Source organism: Lottia gigantea (assembly GCF_000327385.1).
Source record: "Lottia gigantea unplaced genomic scaffold LOTGIsca_17, whole genome shotgun sequence".
Taxonomy (NCBI): domain Eukaryota; kingdom Metazoa; phylum Mollusca; class Gastropoda; family Lottiidae; genus Lottia; species Lottia gigantea.
The window spans coordinates 2,988,093-3,010,180 of record NW_008708133.1 but is presented as its reverse complement, the minus strand read 5'-3'; the positions used below and the strand labels follow the sequence as shown (position 1 = coordinate 3,010,180).

Below are 22,088 nucleotides of genomic sequence, written 5' to 3'. Positions count from 1 at the left end.
TCAATGCGGCTGTAGATTTTGTTGCTCCAGATGATGTGTCAGTATTTCTCTGACACTGTCTTGTTAGCATCATTTACCTTCATAGCCTTCACTGTTCTCATCAGGCGCCAGTTCACAGCCCTAGCAGAAATTAGACAGAAACTGAAAATCGAAAACATATCCACTATTGATTACCATGGCAATAACTATGCCATTGTGACATCTATGGCCACGTTCTACAATGTACCGTCATACACGACACCTAGGTCTCCAGGTTGTGACGGTGGAGTTAATGGTATCATTACTGCTAGACTCATAATCTTGAGTTACAATTTCCTGGCTGTAAAGTGTTGCAACTATTTCTCTCACTTCAGACAAGTTTTTGGCAACGGTTTTGAGTGAAAATTGTAATTTAGTGTAATTTAGAAGAAAGTGATCGAAAGGTTTATTTTTATTCATCAATTTAGGGATGTTAAGAACATGTATGCTGAATAAAACCTCTAGCTTGAAAATAACGTATTCCTAGTATCTTACATGCCAGGACAAATTTCAAATTCATTGAAAAAGATAGCCTTGAACTGCCACTTCCAGGTCCAGTGCTGAAGGAAGTATCTGGACTTTTATCATCATCAGGTACTGCTTTGGTTGAGGTGTACACAGATGGTTGAAATTTGTCAAGGGGCGGACAATATTCGTTAGAACACTTCATACCTAAAACAGTGGCCAAACTTTACTTCACTGATAGACAAACTATTGTACCCACAATCCTGGTATTTGGCTCTTTTTTATCAGATCTGATAGGGCAGAAACTTGAAGAAGACCACAGTTGTCTGAAGAGTCAGAGAATGGAAACCATCGAGTCGGGTTTTGGTTGCGAAAACATAGTTCCCTATGTCTTCTAAGAATTCATTCGTCACGCCTTCAAAATCTGTTTCAGAAGTATTCCTAGCATCCGAAATCAGTCTGTCATATATGTAAGATATACCTGTATGGAGGGGGATCGTTGCCAGAAGTATTTACAAAGTCAAACTTGAAAACAAGTTATATTTCAACATTAAAAATCAAAAAGTCAATGTACTAATTACAAAGTAGAGATATTGATAGTTTACTTTTCAAACTTTATTTCACATCAGACACCATTCAAACTTTCCTTTATGAAAATGAATTCTAAACTTTGCATTATTGACATTATCAACTATGTCTTCTTGATTTTGCATTCGTGAAAGATGTAAGTTCGACCACTGTATTCTTGAGAGTTGTAAAGTCAACTTCTGCATTCTTGAACGTTTACCATATAAGGTAACGTGACCTACTTCATTTACATAATTCGGAAATTCAACGGAAACTAACGGAAATATAAATCAATAATTGCTCCTTGTCAAAGGGATTTAACTCTAAATAAGCCTCAAAACCGGATATTCAAATGCGGCATTGGTCAATTGACACTTCGTCATTACTTGTATTGTAATTGTTGTAATTGTTGTACACCTATTATGTTAGATTGGCATCTCAGGACCTCACTGGCACCAAAAATATCATTCATAATTCCATAGCAGACCATAGGAAAAAATTTGACATTTTTCAAAAATTGGCCATGTAGGGGCTTCGTCATTGACTGGCCAGTGACAGAGTTAGGCATGAAAATACCATTATGTTGGAATTTTGGAGATATTCATAGGTCTGAAGGCACTATGTTATTGAGTTTGTGCCAATTCCATCCAAAATTTTGCCATTTTTCAATATCCATATTGGCTATCCGTCACTGGCCGAAGAAATGTTGATAACTATGTAATGATTCTATTCATTACACGACTTTATAGAGGTTTCATTTGAATAAGAAATGAATTACAAATTTTCGTTTTTTGATTTAATTACAACAATTACAATCAATCCAAAAAATTAGTGTATCCATCGGACACATAAATTGGCCGGCCACTGAAGTAATGACGAAGTGTCATTCACTCCGCTAAAACATTTTATGCAAATGGAATGTAGTCCAAGCTATTTTTAGAAATCTTCTTTCTCTCTCCCTTTTGGGGTTTTTGCATGCCTATTTTTGGGTAAAATTTGGTCTAGATTTGGAATTTGAAAAATTGCATTATCTTTCAGATTTGGTTAAATGATGAGAGACCTAAAGGCGGAAGGCTAATTCTAAAAATAGTCGTTTTGTGAAGTGCCAAACTCTAGCGGATGAGTATAACCGGTAGTAGTCTACTTTCAATTTTAGTAGCTCAAAATTTTCATGGTCATCATATAATGAATTTTTAGGAGACATTGAGAATTGGTCAGGCTTTCATTCGACATATTGGAAAGCTTTCAACGAGATTTCTGGAAAAAGTTATAGAAGGTTGAATTTCGTGTTTTAACATGGGAAGAGATGACAAATGAATTAGTGAATTGACAAGGAGCAATTATTGATTTAAATTTCCGTTAGTTTCCGTGAATTTCCGGATTATGTAAATGAAGTAGGTCACGTTACTTTATATGGTTAACTTTCAAGAATGCAGAAGTTGACTTTACAACTCTCAAGAATACAGTGGTCGAACTTACATCTTTCACAAATGCAAACTCAAGAAGACATAGTTGATAATGTCAATAATGCAAAGTTAAGAATTCATTTTCGTAAAGGAAAGTTTGAATAGTATCTGATGTGAAATAAAGTTTGGAGTGGGCCTATCAGTACTACTAGCCTACGACCCGTTAAACATGGTCCTCTGGCCTTTGGGCTATTATTTCGTTTTTTTAGGACCTTCACGCTTCCTCTGGCCAAAAGTATGTTTCGTTCGAAATTTCCGTGAACTATTATCCCTATTATCGACATTACTGTTATTTTTATTTGCATTTTCGCTAGTTGTTTCTTCTTCGTGGACTTTTACTGTTAGACTGATGCTAAGAAACTGGATATCAACCTATCCGAAAATAACAAAATCACAGTTTTGATTGTTTGTACCACATTTATCAACATTCTGACATTTTTCTAACCATACGTCCGCTTAAGCCGCAATCTCAAACCACCACCGTCAGTAACCGTTAACCCTTGGAATCCGCCGTCATTATGTTTCAACTGACTGCCGGTGTGGAAGTGCAGGTGAATGCTTGAGAGAAGTCGACTTTAACGATTGATTTTACTGTATGAAACTTCTGCATTTTAATTGTACAAATTGTAGAGTTAATCAATAAATCAATGTGCGAATTGGGTCAAATTGGCGCGAGATGCAGAAAAAATGTCAGGAAGACATACTAATATTCCCCTTTCTTTTATAAGTTTCTATCTAATAAATATGTTAATATAAACCGCATAAAGCAGTAGTAGTCATGTGAAGAGAGAATTTAGCAGATAAGATTTTATATCTGCTGGAGTTGGACCCAGTAATCGTAAGACTTGCTTACAGGTCTACGTGTTTTGCATGCCCTACTATGTGAGCGCTCGATAAGATTTAAGAAAATTACCATTCTACCACCGATTAAGCTAATTATGATGTACGTCGCCATGTAATGTGTAAAAGAACTTAAGCGGTTATTCGATCAAATTCTGCCTGAAGCACCCGCTGGACCATGAATAATTTGCGTTGAAAATTACACACTTAAACTGAGCCGATCATCGGTTTCAAGCAAGATTGTCAAACACAGGGATACGTTATGTTTTAATAAGAACATCCACTGAGGTATGAGGCAGTAACACCTTTACAACGGGCGGCATAACCATAACTGAAAAATGATTTGATTGAATTAGTCATTATTATGGACATGTTTCTGTTATGCTTTACAAATCTTATAAGTCGAAGGACTTTGAACAAATATTTTCAGTGATTTCAGAACATACATTAAAAGTTATAAAAATGGAACAATAAATGTACGAAAGTAAAAAAAAAATACATAGTTCAATGTAGCAATTACAAGATCAGCTAGATCTGGTACCTTAAAACTGCAGACAGGACTTCTAAAAGGACACTGGTCAGATTGGTGCTATTTGATTCCCCCTTGACTTTGTATTTCCATCCACTTAATGATTCCTAGAAACGCCACTTCTCAGAGTTTCCTACATAGGTTCTATTATTGGCGTCAGATAGAAACTTGGAGATGCTGTTTAAAGACCATGGTCCACCTTTTTCAATTTGAAAAGTGGTCCGAACGACAGTATAGAATATCAAGGAGATTTTATAGATTGAAATTATGGAAATTATATTAAAGTCTAGACATGTCAGGCACCGACATTATTTTTTGTATTATACTATTATTTGATGGTTCGAAGACTAAATAAATTATACACAGGGAATAATATTACAACTCAAATTAAACATATTTAGGTTGCAAAATTGCTAGATATCTTATCGAAATTAAGTAAATCTTGTTTTGTGCTCGAAATATTCATATCGCCTTTGATCTTCTAACTTCAAGGAAACGTTGATTGCCAATGTTAATAATAAGAAAGGGTTTCATATTCCAAAAACTGTAAATGGTAACACTTTAGAGTGTAGTTTACTCTCGGAATTTTGTGATGTGTTTTTGTGTCTTTTATCTCGAGCTCCCACAAATTAGAAAATAAATATCGTCATATTAACACGACACAATACAAAACTTAATACTTACGAGACTTTAGCCATATCATGATGTTGCCATCCCAAGAGAGTTTTCATACATCGTACATCATCACTCAAGCTAGAGTTTTCAAAATCTGAATTGTTGAAATAATGGAATTAATAATGAATGCTGTTAACGGTATCAATAATGATTGTTAAGTTATATATAATACAGGTCTGAGACTTCAAATTGTGTATGTAATATTGAGAAGCAAAGACGGCTGTGTGGCCAGAGAGGCTATGCTTACTCTTCTAGACACGTGATTCCACTTTTCTTAATTAAATACTCATTTATAATTAGCAAACTTCCTCATATGAATCGTTCATTTGCTGCCACCAATGTTTTTGCAAAGTGTTGTTTTGGATTTCGAGTTTCGTTTTTGAGTGGGCAGTTTTTGAAGATCCAACGTTTCAATCCAATCTATGAACTTTTACTTACCAGTACATGGGTGTTTGCAACCGTTTTTGGTTTTTCTACCATTTCTTGGATCACAGTTCCAATAGTCGTTGATCTGGAAGATTCCGTGATCAGCAGAACCATCTCTATTTACATTATGAGCTGTTGTTCTTAAACCAGATTCGGCGTTAGCCATACAAACCCCTGAAGAATATAATATAATATTCAATTGTTCACAGTAACAGACAATTTTAAACATTCTTTGTCAATAAGGACTTGACCTACCTTTTATCCAGATATTTGATTAAGTTGTCCCCCTATAATCAACGTTCTATTATTGTTTTACTAGTTATCACTAATGGGCCTTCCCGGCGAACTGAATAACTGTGGTTTAATCTGGACACTTTAACCAACTTATTAAGGCGTATTTATATTTTCTCAAGTATGACTCAATAGGTTGTCAGGCTATCTTGGTATGTACAGCCCCTTGGGCAGAGAACAATTACTACTGGCTCTGCATTTCCACAACATTTTTAAGATCGTTCTGGGGGACATGGGGGTATTTTTTTTTATCTTTCTAATGAAAACGTCTTTATGTTAATCTAAACAGATGAACTTCACATTAGCTATTCTCATTTTGGTATTTCAACTGGTAATGAGTCAGCATATATGATAGACACAAGGTTTTTCCCATGGGTTGCTTCGGTTGATCTCTTCAAGGTTTATCCCTTATCCAAATTTGACCATAAAAAACTTACATTTGTGTACATCACCTCTGGCAACACCAGCTGATACCAATGTAGATGCAAGAGAGCATTTGGTAAAAGTGTATGCTGAAGCTTAAAAATATTCAAGAAAAGATTATATACTCTTGATAACACAAGCTTGAGATCATTACATTTTAACTCAGGTTCTTTATATTGTATTCAATAAAAACAATTCCTTGATTCCTTCCTTGAATTTGTTGAACATCTTCGTTGTCTTTACAGACGAAAAGCCAAGAAAATACATCTATATACAGATGGATTGATCTTACAGATTTATGTCCAATTTGTAAAAAATATAGTGATAGAATAGTAATCAACCTGAAACAACAACAAGAAGTAATACACAAAGAGTCTTCATTATGGCTGATTAAACAATGAATAAAGAAAAGTAAAATCACAATAGTTTTTATCAGATGTCACACCTTGAGAACTTAACAGTTGCTTGGATCATACGAATTATCGGTAGATGAAAGTCCGAAATTATCTTTTTACAAACGACACATTTTTTTTTATTAATGTAGGCTATATATTGATGTCACACTTGCTCGTTTGTTCACAAAAAGTTTCTGCTTACTCTACATGCTGTCTAATTTTTCAGTTTTTGTAATCTGGCCTACACCATAGTAAACAGAATTCTTTAATTTTGGTGAAATTGGATATTTATCACCAATTTACAGTATGGTGTCTATCTACATTTTTGAAAAGTTCTTTTCTTTTTTTAGTCAGAAGGTTTATATAACAGTAAATGTTGGTCTGTATGTAACTAATAAATCGCCGAGTACCATCATGCGCTCACTCTTCAGAACACAGATTTTTCATAATTAATTTTTTGTACTGATTTTTGATTACACTCGGATTTAAACATCGCATAAAATTGTATGGTTGAAGATGTAGATACGAACCTTTGATCATTGATAGCATTTCTCGACAGGTGTATTTCTTGTTGGTTTGTAGATAAGGGTGCTGTCTATTATTTTGGGTAGTAAAAAATTTGAAAAACCTCTCTTTTGCCTACTTAATATTTCTATTATCTTGGGTGCGCTTCCCAGTGTGTATATTCTTTGCTTCTGGTTGCTGTTATTGACAGGTAGACGAGGCACTATTTCCATAATCTAAAAACATAATGAAAGTTTGATAAACGCAACAATGATGTAGAGAGATACGCATACATCATCATTCGGCGTTAAATAGAGCAAATTTTTATCTGAAGTTAAAGAGGTAGGTAGGTAGGTAGATGACGAGTTAACGTTCGCTTCCAGCTGATGCTGATATCGCAAACTAGGTAGTTGTTGGTAGTCGTAGTAGTTGGTAGTTGGATTGGATCAAATTGGATGATTCGGTGTTGTTGGTTTGGTTGTTGATTCTTCGTTAGATCTGGTCGGGTCGAATGACATGGCGGTGAAACTCGGCCCTGGATGGTGTGGCGTGAGTTACTCCTTCATTCTTCCAAACTCGTTCTGATCATGGTATTTCTTGTTGATTGGTAGTCGAATGGTAGTCGTTGGTTTGGTTTGGTTTGGTTAGATTATCTGTTATCTGTTGGAAAACTCGAAGACCTGAAAAAAAAATGAAGTTAAAGAAGGGGCTATTAAGATAAATACACTTCTAGAGATGCAAACATCTGTAAATGTTGGTAACTGGCGAGTCAGAAAGTTTCGGACAAGAAGATCAGTTTATGATAAGACCTTCAGCACTCATAATCAACAAAGACCTAACACGTGACATTATCTTCATATGGCGTCAATTTATTTGCGATCTACTTTAATATATTGTTCTTCTAATCGCATAATCCTTTCAACATGTTTCTATGTCGACGTATTTTAAGTCATATAATTACTAACGGTACAAGTAACTTGCACATAAAACCACTATAATTGGTAATATTATACTAATGGTTAAAATACAGTCTTTAATTACTTAAAAACATTGTGAAAGATTTATCTTCTTAAGGATAATTTAATAAATCTTTCATCGGCCTTGGAGTCTATAAAAATATTATACATTTATCTTCATAGGCTAAATTTGGGGGATTTAAAAAAATTAGCTTATTTCAGTTCTGATATTTGAATTGGTTGGTAATTGTGCTAAAAAGAGTTCAGACAGGCAATCTGGAGATGGGTCATGTATAAATTGTAATCTAAAGTTTGTATTTTGAAAATCATTACTTCTAATCTGACTTATGGAAATATTGATTCATATGGTATGATGAACCAACCATGGCGTCTTCATTTTTTTTCAACTCGTTTCTGTTCATATTTAAGCTTTCACAATGAGTTAAAAGTCCTAGAGGTAGATGATAATGTAACGTATTGCACGACATCGATATGTTTTGCCTCATTGGCTTCGAGAGGTGTTTCTTAATTCCATTATTTCGATTATTTTAAAGTGTCTAAGTCACACACTGAACACGGGGCTACGTAACTATCATAGTAAGTCTTATTATTATTTGCATATTCGGTGTTGCCAAATAAAATTTGAACACATAGACAAGCAAGGTTTAAGAACTAATGACTGACCTGTACGCTTAAGCAAAGATAATAGCATTATTCTGTAAATGAAATAACTATGTTTTTGTATGTTTCAGAAAGAAGAAAAAAATAAAGACATATCTTACTACCATTCACTATTGGTGAAATTATCAATATGAACATTTTGTTTTCAGGCTTACCACACATTTATCAATGTTTTTATTTATTCACTGAATAGGAGAAAAGCTGGAATAATAATAATACTGAGGAATAACAAAAAAAAAAACATTTCAAAGAAGCGTATATTAATGTGAATTAAATTCAAAGAATGCTTATCTGTTTCCTAATGATGTTATGTACAGTGGTTCAAGGTTGTGTTAAAGGGATATATTCGTACTGAATCTGATCACATCTGATAGAGATAAAATTATGTAACCTGAAAAATTGGTAACAAATAAGAGATCTTTCTGATATAGTTTTATTATGTTTTGTTTATTTATTATTATTTTTTTCCATACGTTGACCTGGCGACAGAAAAAAACCATTTTGAATCAAATTTAAGAATTGCTGAATCAAAAAATACTTGACGTGATTTTACCTGGACAGTGTATTTCAACAGTGAACGTTTGTGAAATTATTTACAACTTCAGGATTGGCATTAGACATGAAGTTTATAAAATACTTGGTGTAACAAGGACAAGTTATGATTCATGGAATTGGTGTTCTACTTCCCTCTGATCACACACTGGTCATACACTATCCTTATACTCTAAACCTTGCCAATTACCTTTAATGTACATTGGAGTAGTGCCATTTGTCCTGAATTTAACTATAGCCTGTTTATATTTGTCATTTTGAATTGAAAACAAATACCTTTCTCGTTCTAATTCTACTTTATATGAAAAATATTTGGTTAATAAATTACTTCATTCAGACTAGAATGCCAAGTTTGTCTGCAGCAATCACGAATTCTCTGTTTGAAAACATATATAAATCAATTTACATTGCCTACTCCTTGGCAATTCCAAACAAATCCAAACCCATACGTAAAGAGTAGACATTTTACGTGTGTTGTCCAGTTCTTACATAACATGACATAACATAATGCATCTGAATTATAGACACTGTTACACTGAGAATCGTTTAGACAATGGACAAATTCATTAATGTACAGGGACTAATCATGTATTAGGGACTAATCATGCACCCTTGCCGTGTGCCAATATTACAACTGAACAAATTCGTTAGTCCGCTAGTAGTTTGGACACAGGATTTACACGTTTTATACATGTATTCAATTATATGTAAGAATTTCCCCTGTATTCCTCGGTATCTCAAAACCTGTCAGAGCAATGGAGGTTGTACAGTGTCGAAAGCAGATTTGAAATCGATAAATATGACGTAAAGGCACCCTCTAAGTTTTGAAATATATTTGCTTATACACCCTTGAAGGTTGAATATATTATAATTGTTAATTGTGCTATAACACTTTCGAAATCCAGCTTGATATTCAACCAATTGCTCAGTAACGTTACACCATCTTGTTATTCTAATATTTAATGTTTTTATGAAAATTTTCCCCACTACAGGAAGGAGGGATATACCTCTAAAGTTTTCAGGGGAGTCTTTCGGGCCCTTTTTATTCACTGGGCAGATAATGGCATTGTTCCAGTCCGCCGGGTAAACTCCCGTGCTATACACAAGATTGAAAATATGACAGAGAGTTGGCAAAAGTAATTGTTTTGACTTCTTTATCATTTGTACACATATTCCATCTATATCGGTAGCCTTTTCAGATGACATAAGAGATATGCTTTTATCGCTTTCAGGAGGTGTTATTTGCAAGTTTAAAATATCGAGATCAGGACCACATACACGTATTTGTTCATTTTCGAGGGTAGTAAAAAGTCCATCAAGGTTAAGGTGAAAAATATATCCCTTTTTCAGCTACATACTAAGGTAATTAAATGCTGTCACTCATCAAATTCATTAGTTTCAGTCTGCATTTTTTCTGAAAATTCACGATTAATCACTAACAATGTTAATGTTTTGCACAAGTTTTCACCAAAACATATACGAACTTCAGCTCCCTGTTTATTTTTATTTTTTTAAAAAATGGACAAAAAGTAAAAACATAAATATAGTGGAATGATATGCTTGAATAAGGAAAACGTCTTCTAACGAATATATAAAATTGAATTAACTCATAACAAAGCAGGTCCTTCTGTTATTTTATAATTTTTTGGTTTGAATTGTTTTGTTTTCTTTGCCCGATGAGACTTAAATTCTATGTTGACACAATGTCAAAATCTTCAATGTTAACATTTTTAACTGAATTGTTACGCCAATCTACATGTAAATTGCTGTTTTTATTTTAGAGTTAAGAGAATTTAAAAACAGTCAGGACGTGTGACACATTAGATTTCCACAATTACGTGAATGCCATCTTGTGAGGCAAAGCAAGAGCCCGTGGAATTAGGGTCTAATAAGGAGGTTTACTAGCGTGATTTCTATGACTCGCAATTTCTGAAGATTATGCCGCTTCTAGCAACAACTGATCAGATCCGACACAGTAAACGGAGTAAACAAAAAGGTAATATCCAACAATCCAATGACCAACTACTAGCAACTGCGCATTGCAAATGCTATGATTTGAATTAGAATTTAGAAGAGATGAAAATTGTAACGTCGACAAACGGTATAGGCCAACCATTTAGAAAGTAAAATCTGGACTGAAACTCCCAGATCTGAGGAAAATGTCACAATTATGTCGGGAGGTTGAAATTAGGACGGGCAAAGCTACAACAAATTCTGGAATTCAAGCGAGATCCAGCGAAATTGTCGTTTTCTTACAACGTTGGCCTCACGATTTCCTCAACATACAAGTAAGTTTATACTATCACTTCGCTGATTTGCCGCTTAATCTTTTTGTCTCAGGGGAATTGGATATTTTAATAAATTTACAAAAATTGAGTGTAGAGAGAGAAGAAAGACTAGCTTGCTCAAGAAGATATGTCAGGAGTCAAGTGAACCTATTGACATCTATATATAGAGCCATTATTGTAATGAAAATTATGGCATGACGTGCCCTCCATACCAGTGATGATGAAACGCACGTGATCGATCTACGGCACAAAGAAAACACGTATCCCTTGCAACGTGAAAAACATGTTTTGAGACCTGTCAGTGTATTTAGTAAACTTTACAAGTAATTGTTTACTGTCAGAATTTAGCAATGGCTCAACTCAGTACAGCAAAAACATGGCAAGTTATTGGCTTGATATATGTATGTCGATGAGAAAGGCTGGATTGCAGCTGAGTCACCATCCTTCAACCATCAGTTATTTATTACGAAAGCATCGTCAAACAAATGATGTCAGGGACCGCCATCGATCTGGTAGATATGTACATCAGCAAGAGAATGTGCTCTTATGAAGACTCTACGACGCTTTTCTTTTGCACCAAGCACCGTTATGCCACTTAGGTGCAGTTTAGCGCATAAAATAGCAAAATAGCTCATGCCACAGAACTGTCCGTAAAGGCTGTTGGATACCTCTGCTTTCGCGTAGACACGAGGCAGCTCGATTGACATGGTGTAAAACACGTCATCACTGGACATTACATCATGGTGGAAAGTTCATTGGCCTGATGAGAGTCGCTTTCTGTTGTTCATATCAGATAGTAGAGCACGTGTTTGGCGACATAATAACATGGCATATGCTGAGAAGAACATTCTGGAACAAGTTTGCTTGAAGCCAGCCAGAAGCCCAGACCTCAGCGCAATATGCGTGCAAAGGTCTGGCCATACCTACAGCATAAGCGGTCGGCCTCGGAGTGTGCTTCATATATGGACCGACTCGGATAATTCATTTGACATCGATTAATCTCGAAATTTAACCTCCTTTAAGGAATAGAACGTCTTGGAATACACTTGTCCTACGTCTTTTATTTGTGTTTAATAGTGACCATTGCTTAAAAAAGTATGCATACCACACTTTATCAAACTAAAAACTATATTCAGAATTTAAAAAATAAGTCAGCAATCGATGAATCCGTTCAGTTTGAGAAGAAAAGAAAAGTTAATACTTTAATTTTATTCGTGTTTACCAAATTTTATATGCTGTAAAATTCCCGTTTATACTAAATTAAACGTAGACTTTCTAAGACAGAAATTGGCAGGTTATAAAGATTCTGTTATATGCGATCTTGTACAATTTGGCTTTCATGTAGGTTTTTCTTGCAAATTCCCACAACTTCAGAATTTCAGAATCACAGGGGACCTTCCTAAAATGGCACTGAACGTAGAGTAATAAATGGATTTAAGTTTCCTTCCAGGAATTTCTATGAATAATGGTATTTTAAAGATTCCTACTTACGCGAACGTGAAGACTTGAAATACCCCATTGTGGCCGATTTAGTTGATATCACCAAGGACGGGAGCTGCTTACCATTTAAAAGAGACTTAAAGAGAGCCTATCGTCAAATCCCAATTTATCTGGTGATTATAATCTGGCAGTAATCCCATGGTATGGAAAAGTTTCTCTGACAAGTTTCTAAGCATAGGTCTTCGGTCAACTGGTCATGGATAAAGCAGTGTTTCTTTTCTTTTTCATACCTAAAATTGTATTCTTAGTGTAACCAGAAAGCGACTTCAAGAAATTGCAATCTTAATCACGAATTAGTTAACATTGGAACTAACATTGCAATCTGAAAGATATCCAATCCTTACTTGGGAAACTTCAGTTTGTGGCATCTTGTGTTAGACCTGGGTGTTTGCTTTTAAGTCGCATATTAAATTGGTAAATGACCTTGGCCCTACTCGTATGACATGCCTGGCTACGGATTGGTCTGCTGATCGTATTGTATTCTTCTTGAGGCAAAAGTACGGTCAGTGTTTCAGTAAAACAACCACTACTCTAGTCTAGATTCTGAACGAAACATCAATGACAGATATCAATATAAGAGGACTTCTCAACCTTATGAAAAAAACCTAGGTTACAGGTTCACAATCATTCACGTGTCAGACAAACAGACCCTTGTACCAGATGTAGCTTTAAGACACCCTGTTAGAGCACCAGATCATCTGCACTTACCGGGAGAACCATCAGAACCAAACTCACTTGTTTACATGACTGCTCATTTTCACGAAACGCTCTTCAGCCTACATATAGAGACTAATGATACAGCTAATGATACAGTTGCCGCTGTCACTAGTGCCCGAATTTTGTTCCCATAGGTCATGGTCCGTGCCACATTCGACATTGTAAAATTCGACTTCATCTAAGACAGTTTCACAGGTATCCCAGATTCCGGCCCCACCATCACCACGGGTATCATAGATTCCTGTCACACCCTCACCACGGGTACACCTTATTCTTGTCCTGCCATTACAAAGGGTACCAACTGATTCCTTTCCCGCCATCACCACAAGGTCATAACCACAGGTACCCCAGATTCCTCACCTGCCATCACCGCGAAGCTAACTCAATCAGCTGCACTGAATGAATCACCTTCCAATCAAATGCTGACCATTTGTCCGCGAAAGACGGCATTCAAAGGTTTAATTAAAACGTTCCGAGGGGGGCGAAAGACGGCATTCTTAAGGGAGGAAAGTCAGAGCCATATATTGACATATTGACTTTCTTAAGCAGTGATTTTGGACACTATTGAGGTTGCTCTACAAAATAAGCGAAAACAGAGAGTAGGCATTCAGATTACCCCTAATAGCATCTACACACCAGGCATAATAGAAATTTATGAAAATTGAGTGGCTTATCAGCATCTCTTGAGACTATAATAATGTATGTTAAATTTTTAACCGGTAGCCTAGTTTTAGGTCAACAATATATATATTATGTTAAATTATTGTATAATCCGTTAAACCATCATTTTAGCATATGGAATTTTTAGTCAAATTAACGATACGTGGAATTGCACGGCTGAATGCTCATTGTTAGAAGAGTTCAATTACCCCGGAATTATCATTCGACAATTCTCGGCAGCTTCCGTAAGCTGGATCTGACTTAGTAATGAATGGTGAATTTCGTTGTGTCTTCTTGGGCGAGACCCTGTACTTCCGGTATTAAGCAGTTAATTGTCAAATGATAGTAATATTGTGACCTAAATATAGTCCTTAAAGGTAGAGACTTTGTGAGATAATTCTGACACATGTCCATGCATTCATTTTATCATTTATCATTTTAGATCCATATCTAACGAAGTTCTTTTTTTCATTGACTTCGTTTACAAACATCTGTAGTCCTGAACGGCCAGCTGTTGTTGATCCCTAGCGATATCAATTATGTGGCAGGATTATGTGGCAGACTGGTATTCCGTAATATGAAACTGATTATCGACATATCTGTTCATATACAGTTCACGAAAGAAAAACGACTTGACGACTAATGATGACTTTATGACTTTATTTTATTGACTAGGCCTAGTTGTTGGCGAACATAGTTTCTTTGTGAACAGTATACAGACTTCTATATTCTGAAATGACATAAATGACAAATAATAAGACACTGACAGACTAATATGACACTAAAATAGCGCAGTAGCTTGTATGACTTACAGTCTCAAAATAGCAGACGATGCTAAAAGGAGACAGTGTAAACTACTAATATGACATAAAATATGAGCATAATGACTAAAAATATAGTAAATTGACACATTATAGACCTTAATAATAAATGAGCAATAATATGACATGGACATCGACATAAATATGAGACTTAAAATATTGGACAGGACTATTGCACTTGACCGGGACCGGGAAGCTAATTTCTAGTTCATTCTTACTGAAAATGATATTATGTATAAACCGATACATTATAGATGCGTACAAATGCTTAATTCATCAATATAATACCTGGAAATGGTGTTCCTCCTGCCCTAAAGTGATGTTAGGTTACTACGACTTAAATATGAACGATGAATGATGACTATGAATGAAAATGACAATATGTAAAGATGGCTGATCGACTAATAAATGACGTAATGCACGTGCTATTTCTGATTGGCTAAGCAATGATTTCCTCTACAGAACACGATTAAATTCTCCATGCTAAGCAATAGTCCGACATAATTTGATCATACAAGAAATATTTACAACTACAGATATATTCAGAACAACCCTGGGGAGACGAAAGAAAAGTCTATGATTCCAAAATGAGCACACATTCCTGAATAGATCGCTTATATTCCCCATGTTGTTTTTTTATTAACACATTCCAGATGAGACCATCTGGACCCGGAAAAACCTCAATAACTCGGGCTAAATTCCACTTAGCTATTGCACAAGAATTGTCAATCAGTAGTACTACATCGTCTATTTTCATCTGACGACCTTTGGTCAGCCATTTTGAACGTCTCTGAAGTGTTGGGATGTACTCCCGTATGAATCTATTCCAAAATAAATTGATTAAGGACTGCACAAAAAGATATCTCTTCCGAAAATCCTTTGTCTCTTCGAACGGACCTGAAGGTATTTCAGTTGTTGCTCGACCAAGAAGGAAATGGTTCGGAGTAATTGGTTGTGGATCATTTGGTGTATCCTAAAGGACGACTGTTTATCAAACTCTCGGCTTCGACAAAGACTGTTGACATTTCATTCCATGACAGGATCTGATGACCAATGACAACTTGTATATTCTTCTTGACTTGTTTAATAAGACTTTCGTAAAATCCTCCTTGATGTGGGCTTAAAGGAGTTATGAATTTCCAAGCTATTCTATGGACGACAACAAATTCTTCAAGCTGCTTCCGTCCCTCTGTGAAAAGTTTGGCTAGCTCTTTCTGGGCTCCTATGAAATTGGACCATTGTCCGAGATGAACGTTTTAGGCCATCCATGATGTGCTGAAAATCTTCTCAAGGCGAATAAGAAGGATTGTGTAGACAAATCCTGGACAATTTCCAGATGTATGGCTCTAGTTGTTGAACAAGTGAAGATAGCTCCCCATGCCTTTATGGATTTGTTGCGACCATACTTCAGCATAAAGGGACCAAATAGATCTACTCCAGTAGTAGTAAATGGAGGAGATAAAGGTCTTAACCTTTCAGCTGGAAAATCTCCCATTAAAGTTTGACATGGTATCTGGCGTAGCTTTCGACAGACCACACAGGACTTGACGACCTTCTTGACGACTTTTCGACCATGGGGTATCCAGTATTTTTGCCTGACGTCTGCAAGAGTTCTCTCGGCTCCAGCATGACCAGACTTCTGATGATACTCTCTAATAACCAATTCTGCGACATGACTATCTCTAGGAAGTAAGACTGGATGACGTTGATCATATGATAAGGCGATATGACGTAATCGACCCCCGACTCTGACCACACCATTTTCGACATAAGGACATAAATCTCTAAAGTTTTCCTCGTAATTCAATAGTGACTTTTGAATTACCTTGACCCAATAATCTTCTGATCTGTCAATCTCTTCTGACGTTAACTGGCTAGTTAGATCTTGACCGTCTACTGACGGATGATTCGACTGTACCTTTGCCTTTAACCTTTCGATGAATCTTGTACAATAGGATGTTACTCTCAGCAATCTGGAATAACTAGAAAATCTCTGTGGATCTGTTATAGGACTTAAGGACTGGACTACAGACAATATAGGCTTGACTTTCCTTAATTCACTTTCATCTGTGACTGGCAATGAGGTAGGCTGTGCTGGCCATTCTGACTCGGGACGTTTGAGAAATTCGGGACCAGACATCCATCTTTCTGGCATTTTATCAACCGTTAGACCCCTGCTCAGATCATCTGCTGGGTTTAACTCTGTCGGGACATAATTGAAAGTCCCAGGTTGACTGAACTTCCGTGACACGGACTCCTACAAAGGGTTTCATGTTGACTGACTCTGACCCTATCCAATGTAGTACTACATGTGAATCTGACCATATGACGACTTTATTAGGCTTGACTCTCAACACGGTTTTGGCTAAACGACTTCCGACAAGGACTGCCATCAACTCCAAACGTGGAATAGTAGACTGACGTAAGGGTGATACTCTAACCTTAGATGTGACGAGCTGGATCTCTCGGCCGTTTGACGTAGACCGTACAATGTAGACAACAGCACCGTAGGCTCTTCGACTAGCGTCACAAAACGTATGGAGCTCTGGTAGACCATGGGCTTGTTTAGGCTTGAGACATCTCGGATATGACAAGGTGTTGAGACAATACATTTCGTCAAATAATATGGACCATATCCTACTCTCTTCTTCTGACAGACGATCATCCCAATCTAGTTCTTTGTTTCTCCATATTTCCTGCATAGCCATGCGCATCTTGACAGTGACTGGAGTAGCAAGACCTAGTGGGTCAAATAGTGTTTTAGACAAGACGATTCTTTTGGTAAAGACGTTGACATTAACTGGCTTGACTGTAAATTTTACGACATCTGTGACTGGATTCCATCCTAGACCAAGCGTTTTTAACTCATTTTCACCATCTAAGTTGACTTCATCGGATGAGGAAGTTGATTTCGACGAACGATACCATTCCTTTATTTGAAACTTTCCAGTTTCAAGGATTTCGTTGAGTTATATTATTCTCTCGTCTGCTTCTAACTGACTTTGACATGAGTGGATCAAATCATCCATATATCGATCTCTTTGGAGGATGGCTGATGCTTCTGGAAAAGTAGACTGGTGTTCAGAAGCTATTCTATTAATGACGAAGCTTGCCATGTCAGGCGACGACTTGTCTCCAAAGGTGACTCTAAGCAGACGATAAATATCAGGTTTCTTGGTGACATATAAGTTTCTCCATAAGAAGCGATGAACTTGGCTCTCTTGCTCGGGTAGGAGAACTTGCAGGAACATCTTAGAAATATCTCCAACAATTCCCACAGGCTCCTCACGGAATCGAAGAAGTACTGCAAACAGGTTACCAATCAAGCATGGTCCCTTTAGCAGGAATGAATTCAGACTTACACCTTTGTATTCATGGGCTGGATCAAAGACTATCCTTAAAGGTGTGCTGACCTTCTCTGGGCGATAAACTCCCTGATGAGGCAAGTAGTAGACTGGACTAACTGGCTGATCTATCTGTGACCATCCATTGTTAACGTAATCTTCCATAACTTCATTGTAGAGACGTGATTTGAATGGATCTCTTTTTTCTAGTGAGATAAGACGTTTCTCAGCCAGATCGTAATTGTTTGGTAAATGTTTAGGATCTTTCCGCCATGGTAATCCTATCTCGTATCTTTCACCATTTATATGACATGTTGACTCAAATGACTCCAAGGCTTGTTTATCTTGACGTGACATCTGGATTTTAAGACATTGACAATCCAGTGCTTTGATACCAAGTGACTCGAACTCGTAGAACTTCTCAAAGTTGACTCTTTCGACATGACAGATTGTGACTGCTGACAATTGACTAGACGTTTACTTGACAGGACCGATTACGTACCATCCAAGTAGTGAACGTTTGGCTAAAGGTTCATAGGGTAGACCAAGGCGTCTTTCCACATCAAAATGCAGATGGGTGTATTGGACTCCAAGTATAAGATCAACTGGACCAGATGTTTGACTGAAGTTAAGTCCCCTTAATTGATTAAATGACTGCAACCAATCTCTATCTAAGTCTGGAACATCTACAATAGTCTTATCTAGTTCATGAGCTTCTATATTAAACTTTTCTACACCATCCAATGCTACTATCTTGAACTTGACTCAATTGAGTCCCCTTAATTGATTAAATGACTGCAACCAATCTCTATCTAAGTCTGGAACATCTACAATAGTCTTATCTAGTTCATGAGCTTCTATATTAAACTTTTCTACACCATCCAATGCTACTATCTTGAACTTGACTCGTCGACTATAATTCTGTGAGAATTGATGACCACCCACAACAGAAATGTCTATTCGTTCTCGTCTGCCTTGTAGACCTAAGGTTTTAGAGAAACCAGTGCGGATAGTTGTCGTTCCTGAACCACTGTCTATAAGAACATTACCTCGCAAGACTCTACCATTTGGTGATTTAAACGATACTCTGACAATAGGTAGCATAGATCGACGGTCTAACACTGAACTGGATATCAGAGGCTCTGAATGTAAAAGTTTACTATGGGAACGTTGACAGTTATTAACACCACAGGGTTTGTTTCTGCGACAACGAAAGATATTATGACCTCCTGTGAGACATGCGAAACACAAATGTTGCGACGTGACATGTTCGAACTTTCGTTTAATGTCTACGTTTTTAAACTTATCAGAGTCTGATAATTGGTGATCTCCGTGACACAAAGAACAGTTTCTGACATTTTGACGTCTTGGTAACTCACCACCATCTTCCCATGACGTGGCGTACACTGACTTCCTAAATTGACTAGACTGCACTGCATTCGATTTGGACGGACCTGACCTTTTAATATCTCCAAAGTCTGGATCAAACTCTGCTTTAACCACAGCACGTAGAAAAGTGTTCATATGATGAATAGTTGGCTTCTCTCCATTCACCCTAGAGAGCTGTGACATTGACAAATTGGCGTTGATATCTTTATGAACGGTTTCCTCAAACTCGATTAGCTCATCAATCCAGGAATCTACTGTTTTAACCTTGACTTTGACATCTGACTTTATTTCTGACACAACTCTTCCAGATTCTGACAAGTGATCTGATGTTTCATCTACTGACTGGGACAGTGACTGAGACTGCTGACTGGACTTATTTGACTCGACAGGAACTTGATGATCTCGACTAGGGGTAGGCAATGACTGTATCTTCCCATTAGGAGATTGTTGACTTGACTCACTATCATGTGACGGGGTTGATGAATCATCAGCAATGGGTTTTAATTGTTCATTAATTATTTCGTCAATAATAAAGAAATCATTGTTCAGTTCAGCCTCCCATTGATCAAGTCGACCATGATCAATTGGATCTGTTAGTTCATAAATTTCACCATGAACAAATGAGCACTGTTCATTATCGCGAACTATTTGTTTAAGTTCCCTTTTTAATCTTTTAGAGTCAGTTTCACCCTTTCTTATATTGGTTTGAACACGGCTGATTGAGCGGGTAAGCTTTCCACGTAATTGCTTCATTTGGTTGCGTAGAGCTGTAATTTTATCATCCACGCTCTCATCTATCTGTGCATTCTCTACTGACGTAGGTTCTTGAATATCTTGACTTTGACCTTGACCTGACATCTTTGACGTGATATTCTAGTTAACAGCACGTTCAATTGGTTCTTAAAGACCTTTAACCATTTGATGAGAACATTTCCAGAACTGTGTTGTTGATCCCTGGCGATATCAATTATGTTGCAGGATTATGTGGCAGACTGGTATTCCGTAATATGAAACTGATTATCGACATATCTGTTCATATACAGTTCACGAAAGAAAAACGACTTGACGACTAATGATGACTTTATGACTTTATTTTATTGACTAGGCCTAGTTGTTGGCGAACATAGTTTCTTTGTGAACAGTATACAGACTTCTATATTCTGAAATGACATAAATGACAAATACTGACACTGACAGACTAATATGACACTAAAATAGCGCAGTAGCTTGTATGACTTACAGTCTCAAAATAGCAGACGATGCTAAAAGGAGACAGTGTAAATTACTAATATGACATAAAATATGAGCATAATGACTAAAAATATAGTAAATTGACACATTATAGACCTTAATAATAAATGAGCAATAATATGACATGGACATCGACATAAATATGAGACTTAAAATATTGGACAGGACTATTGCACTTGACCGGGACCGGGAAGCTAATTTCTAGTTCATTCTTACTGAAAATGATATTATGTATAACCGATACATTATAGATGCGTACAAATGCTTAATTCATCAATATAATACCTGGAAATGGTGTTCCTCCTGCCCTAAAGTGATGTTAGGTCACTACGACTTAAATATGAACGATGAATGATGACTATGAATGAAAATGATAATATGTAAAGATGGCTGATCGACTAATAAATGACGTAATGCACGTGCTATTTCTGATTGGCTAAGCAAAGATTTCCGCTACAGAACACGATTAAATTCTCCATGCTAAGCAATAGTCCGACATAATCTGATCATACAAGAAATATTTACAACTACAGATATATTCAGAACACCAGCCTCTAATATTTAAATAGCCACGTGGTAATATTGACATATTTTCTTTTAATATGTAATTACTCATTTGTATATGAATTTGTATTTCAACTTTTTGTTTTTTCGATTCTTTCATCACTTAGATCATTTTAAAGCTTCTAAGTCTGAAGTAACTATCATAGTAAGTTTTATTATTATTTGCATATTTGAACACATAGACAAACAAGGTTAAAGAACTAAGGATTGATCTGTACATTTAAGCCAACTGTAATTTTCTGCTCTCGAATATCTTTGAAATGAGAAGGACAATGGGCCTGGCAACTGATTTGTCCTTGGGTTTCTGATTTCAAAATATCTGGCGTAGTTATCACTTTGAATTTTTTTTATTCTGCCTTCCTATATTTGTCAAATTTTTTTTTCATTTACTGAATAATGATAGAAGATAAGCTGGATTAATTTTAATAATGAAGACAAATTTTTCAGATAAAGCGAAAAAAAAAAGATTCAAAGAAGCGTATATTAAAATGAATAAATTTCAAAGAATGTCAATCTGTTTTTTTCTAACGATATTATGTACAGCGATTCAAGGTTGTGTTAAAGGGATAGATTCGCCCAAGTACTGGATCTGATCACATTTAATAGAGATACAATTAATGTAATCAAAAATTGGTGATGAGTAAGTTTATATCAATATTTTTGATAGGCTTGATAATATAACCTTAATATTTGTTATTTCGTTATCAAATATTTTCAAACTGTGAAGAAATAAATAAATATTCCGTAAAGCATTCCAGCGACAAAC

General features: G+C 36.2%; 2 protein-coding genes across 2 annotated transcripts; both read right to left on the bottom strand.

Annotated features, from left to right (window-relative positions):
- Positions 1-3,607: 3,607 nt before the first annotated feature.
- On the bottom strand, positions 3,608-6,091 carry LOTGIDRAFT_231116 (hypothetical protein). The gene is made up of 5 exons (XM_009051765.1): positions 6,042-6,091; positions 5,715-5,795; positions 4,999-5,160; positions 4,570-4,654; positions 3,608-3,687 (listed from the first exon to the last, which is right to left on the bottom strand). The coding sequence occupies exons 1-5, from the start codon at positions 6,079-6,081 to the stop codon at positions 3,624-3,626; spliced, it is 432 nt and encodes a 143-aa protein (XP_009050013.1). The 5' UTR covers positions 6,082-6,091; the 3' UTR covers positions 3,608-3,623.
- Positions 6,092-7,184: 1,093 nt separating this feature from the next.
- LOTGIDRAFT_158615 (hypothetical protein) lies at positions 7,185-20,365 on the bottom strand (the record flags this gene model as incomplete). The annotated part of the gene is made up of 3 exons (XM_009051764.1): positions 7,185-7,279; positions 8,979-9,027; positions 19,673-20,365. 3 exons carry the CDS (start codon positions 20,363-20,365, stop codon positions 7,185-7,187), a joined length of 837 nt encoding a protein of 278 aa, XP_009050012.1.
- Between the last annotated feature and the right edge of the window lie 1,723 nt (positions 20,366-22,088).

Excerpts from the sequence above, each read along its gene's own strand:
- LOTGIDRAFT_231116 (XM_009051765.1), bottom strand. The coding sequence starts at position 6,081 with ATGAAGACTCTTTGTGTATTACTTCTTGTTGTTGTTTCAG. Across the intron at positions 4,655-4,998 it reads TTGCAAACACCCATGTACTG|ATTTTGAAAACTCTAGCTTG; the intron begins GTAAGTAAAAGT and ends TCAACAATTCAG. Across the intron at positions 3,688-4,569 it reads CATGATATGGCTAAAGTCTC|TTATGGTTATGCCGCCCGTT; the intron begins GTAAGTATTAAG and ends ATCATTTTTCAG.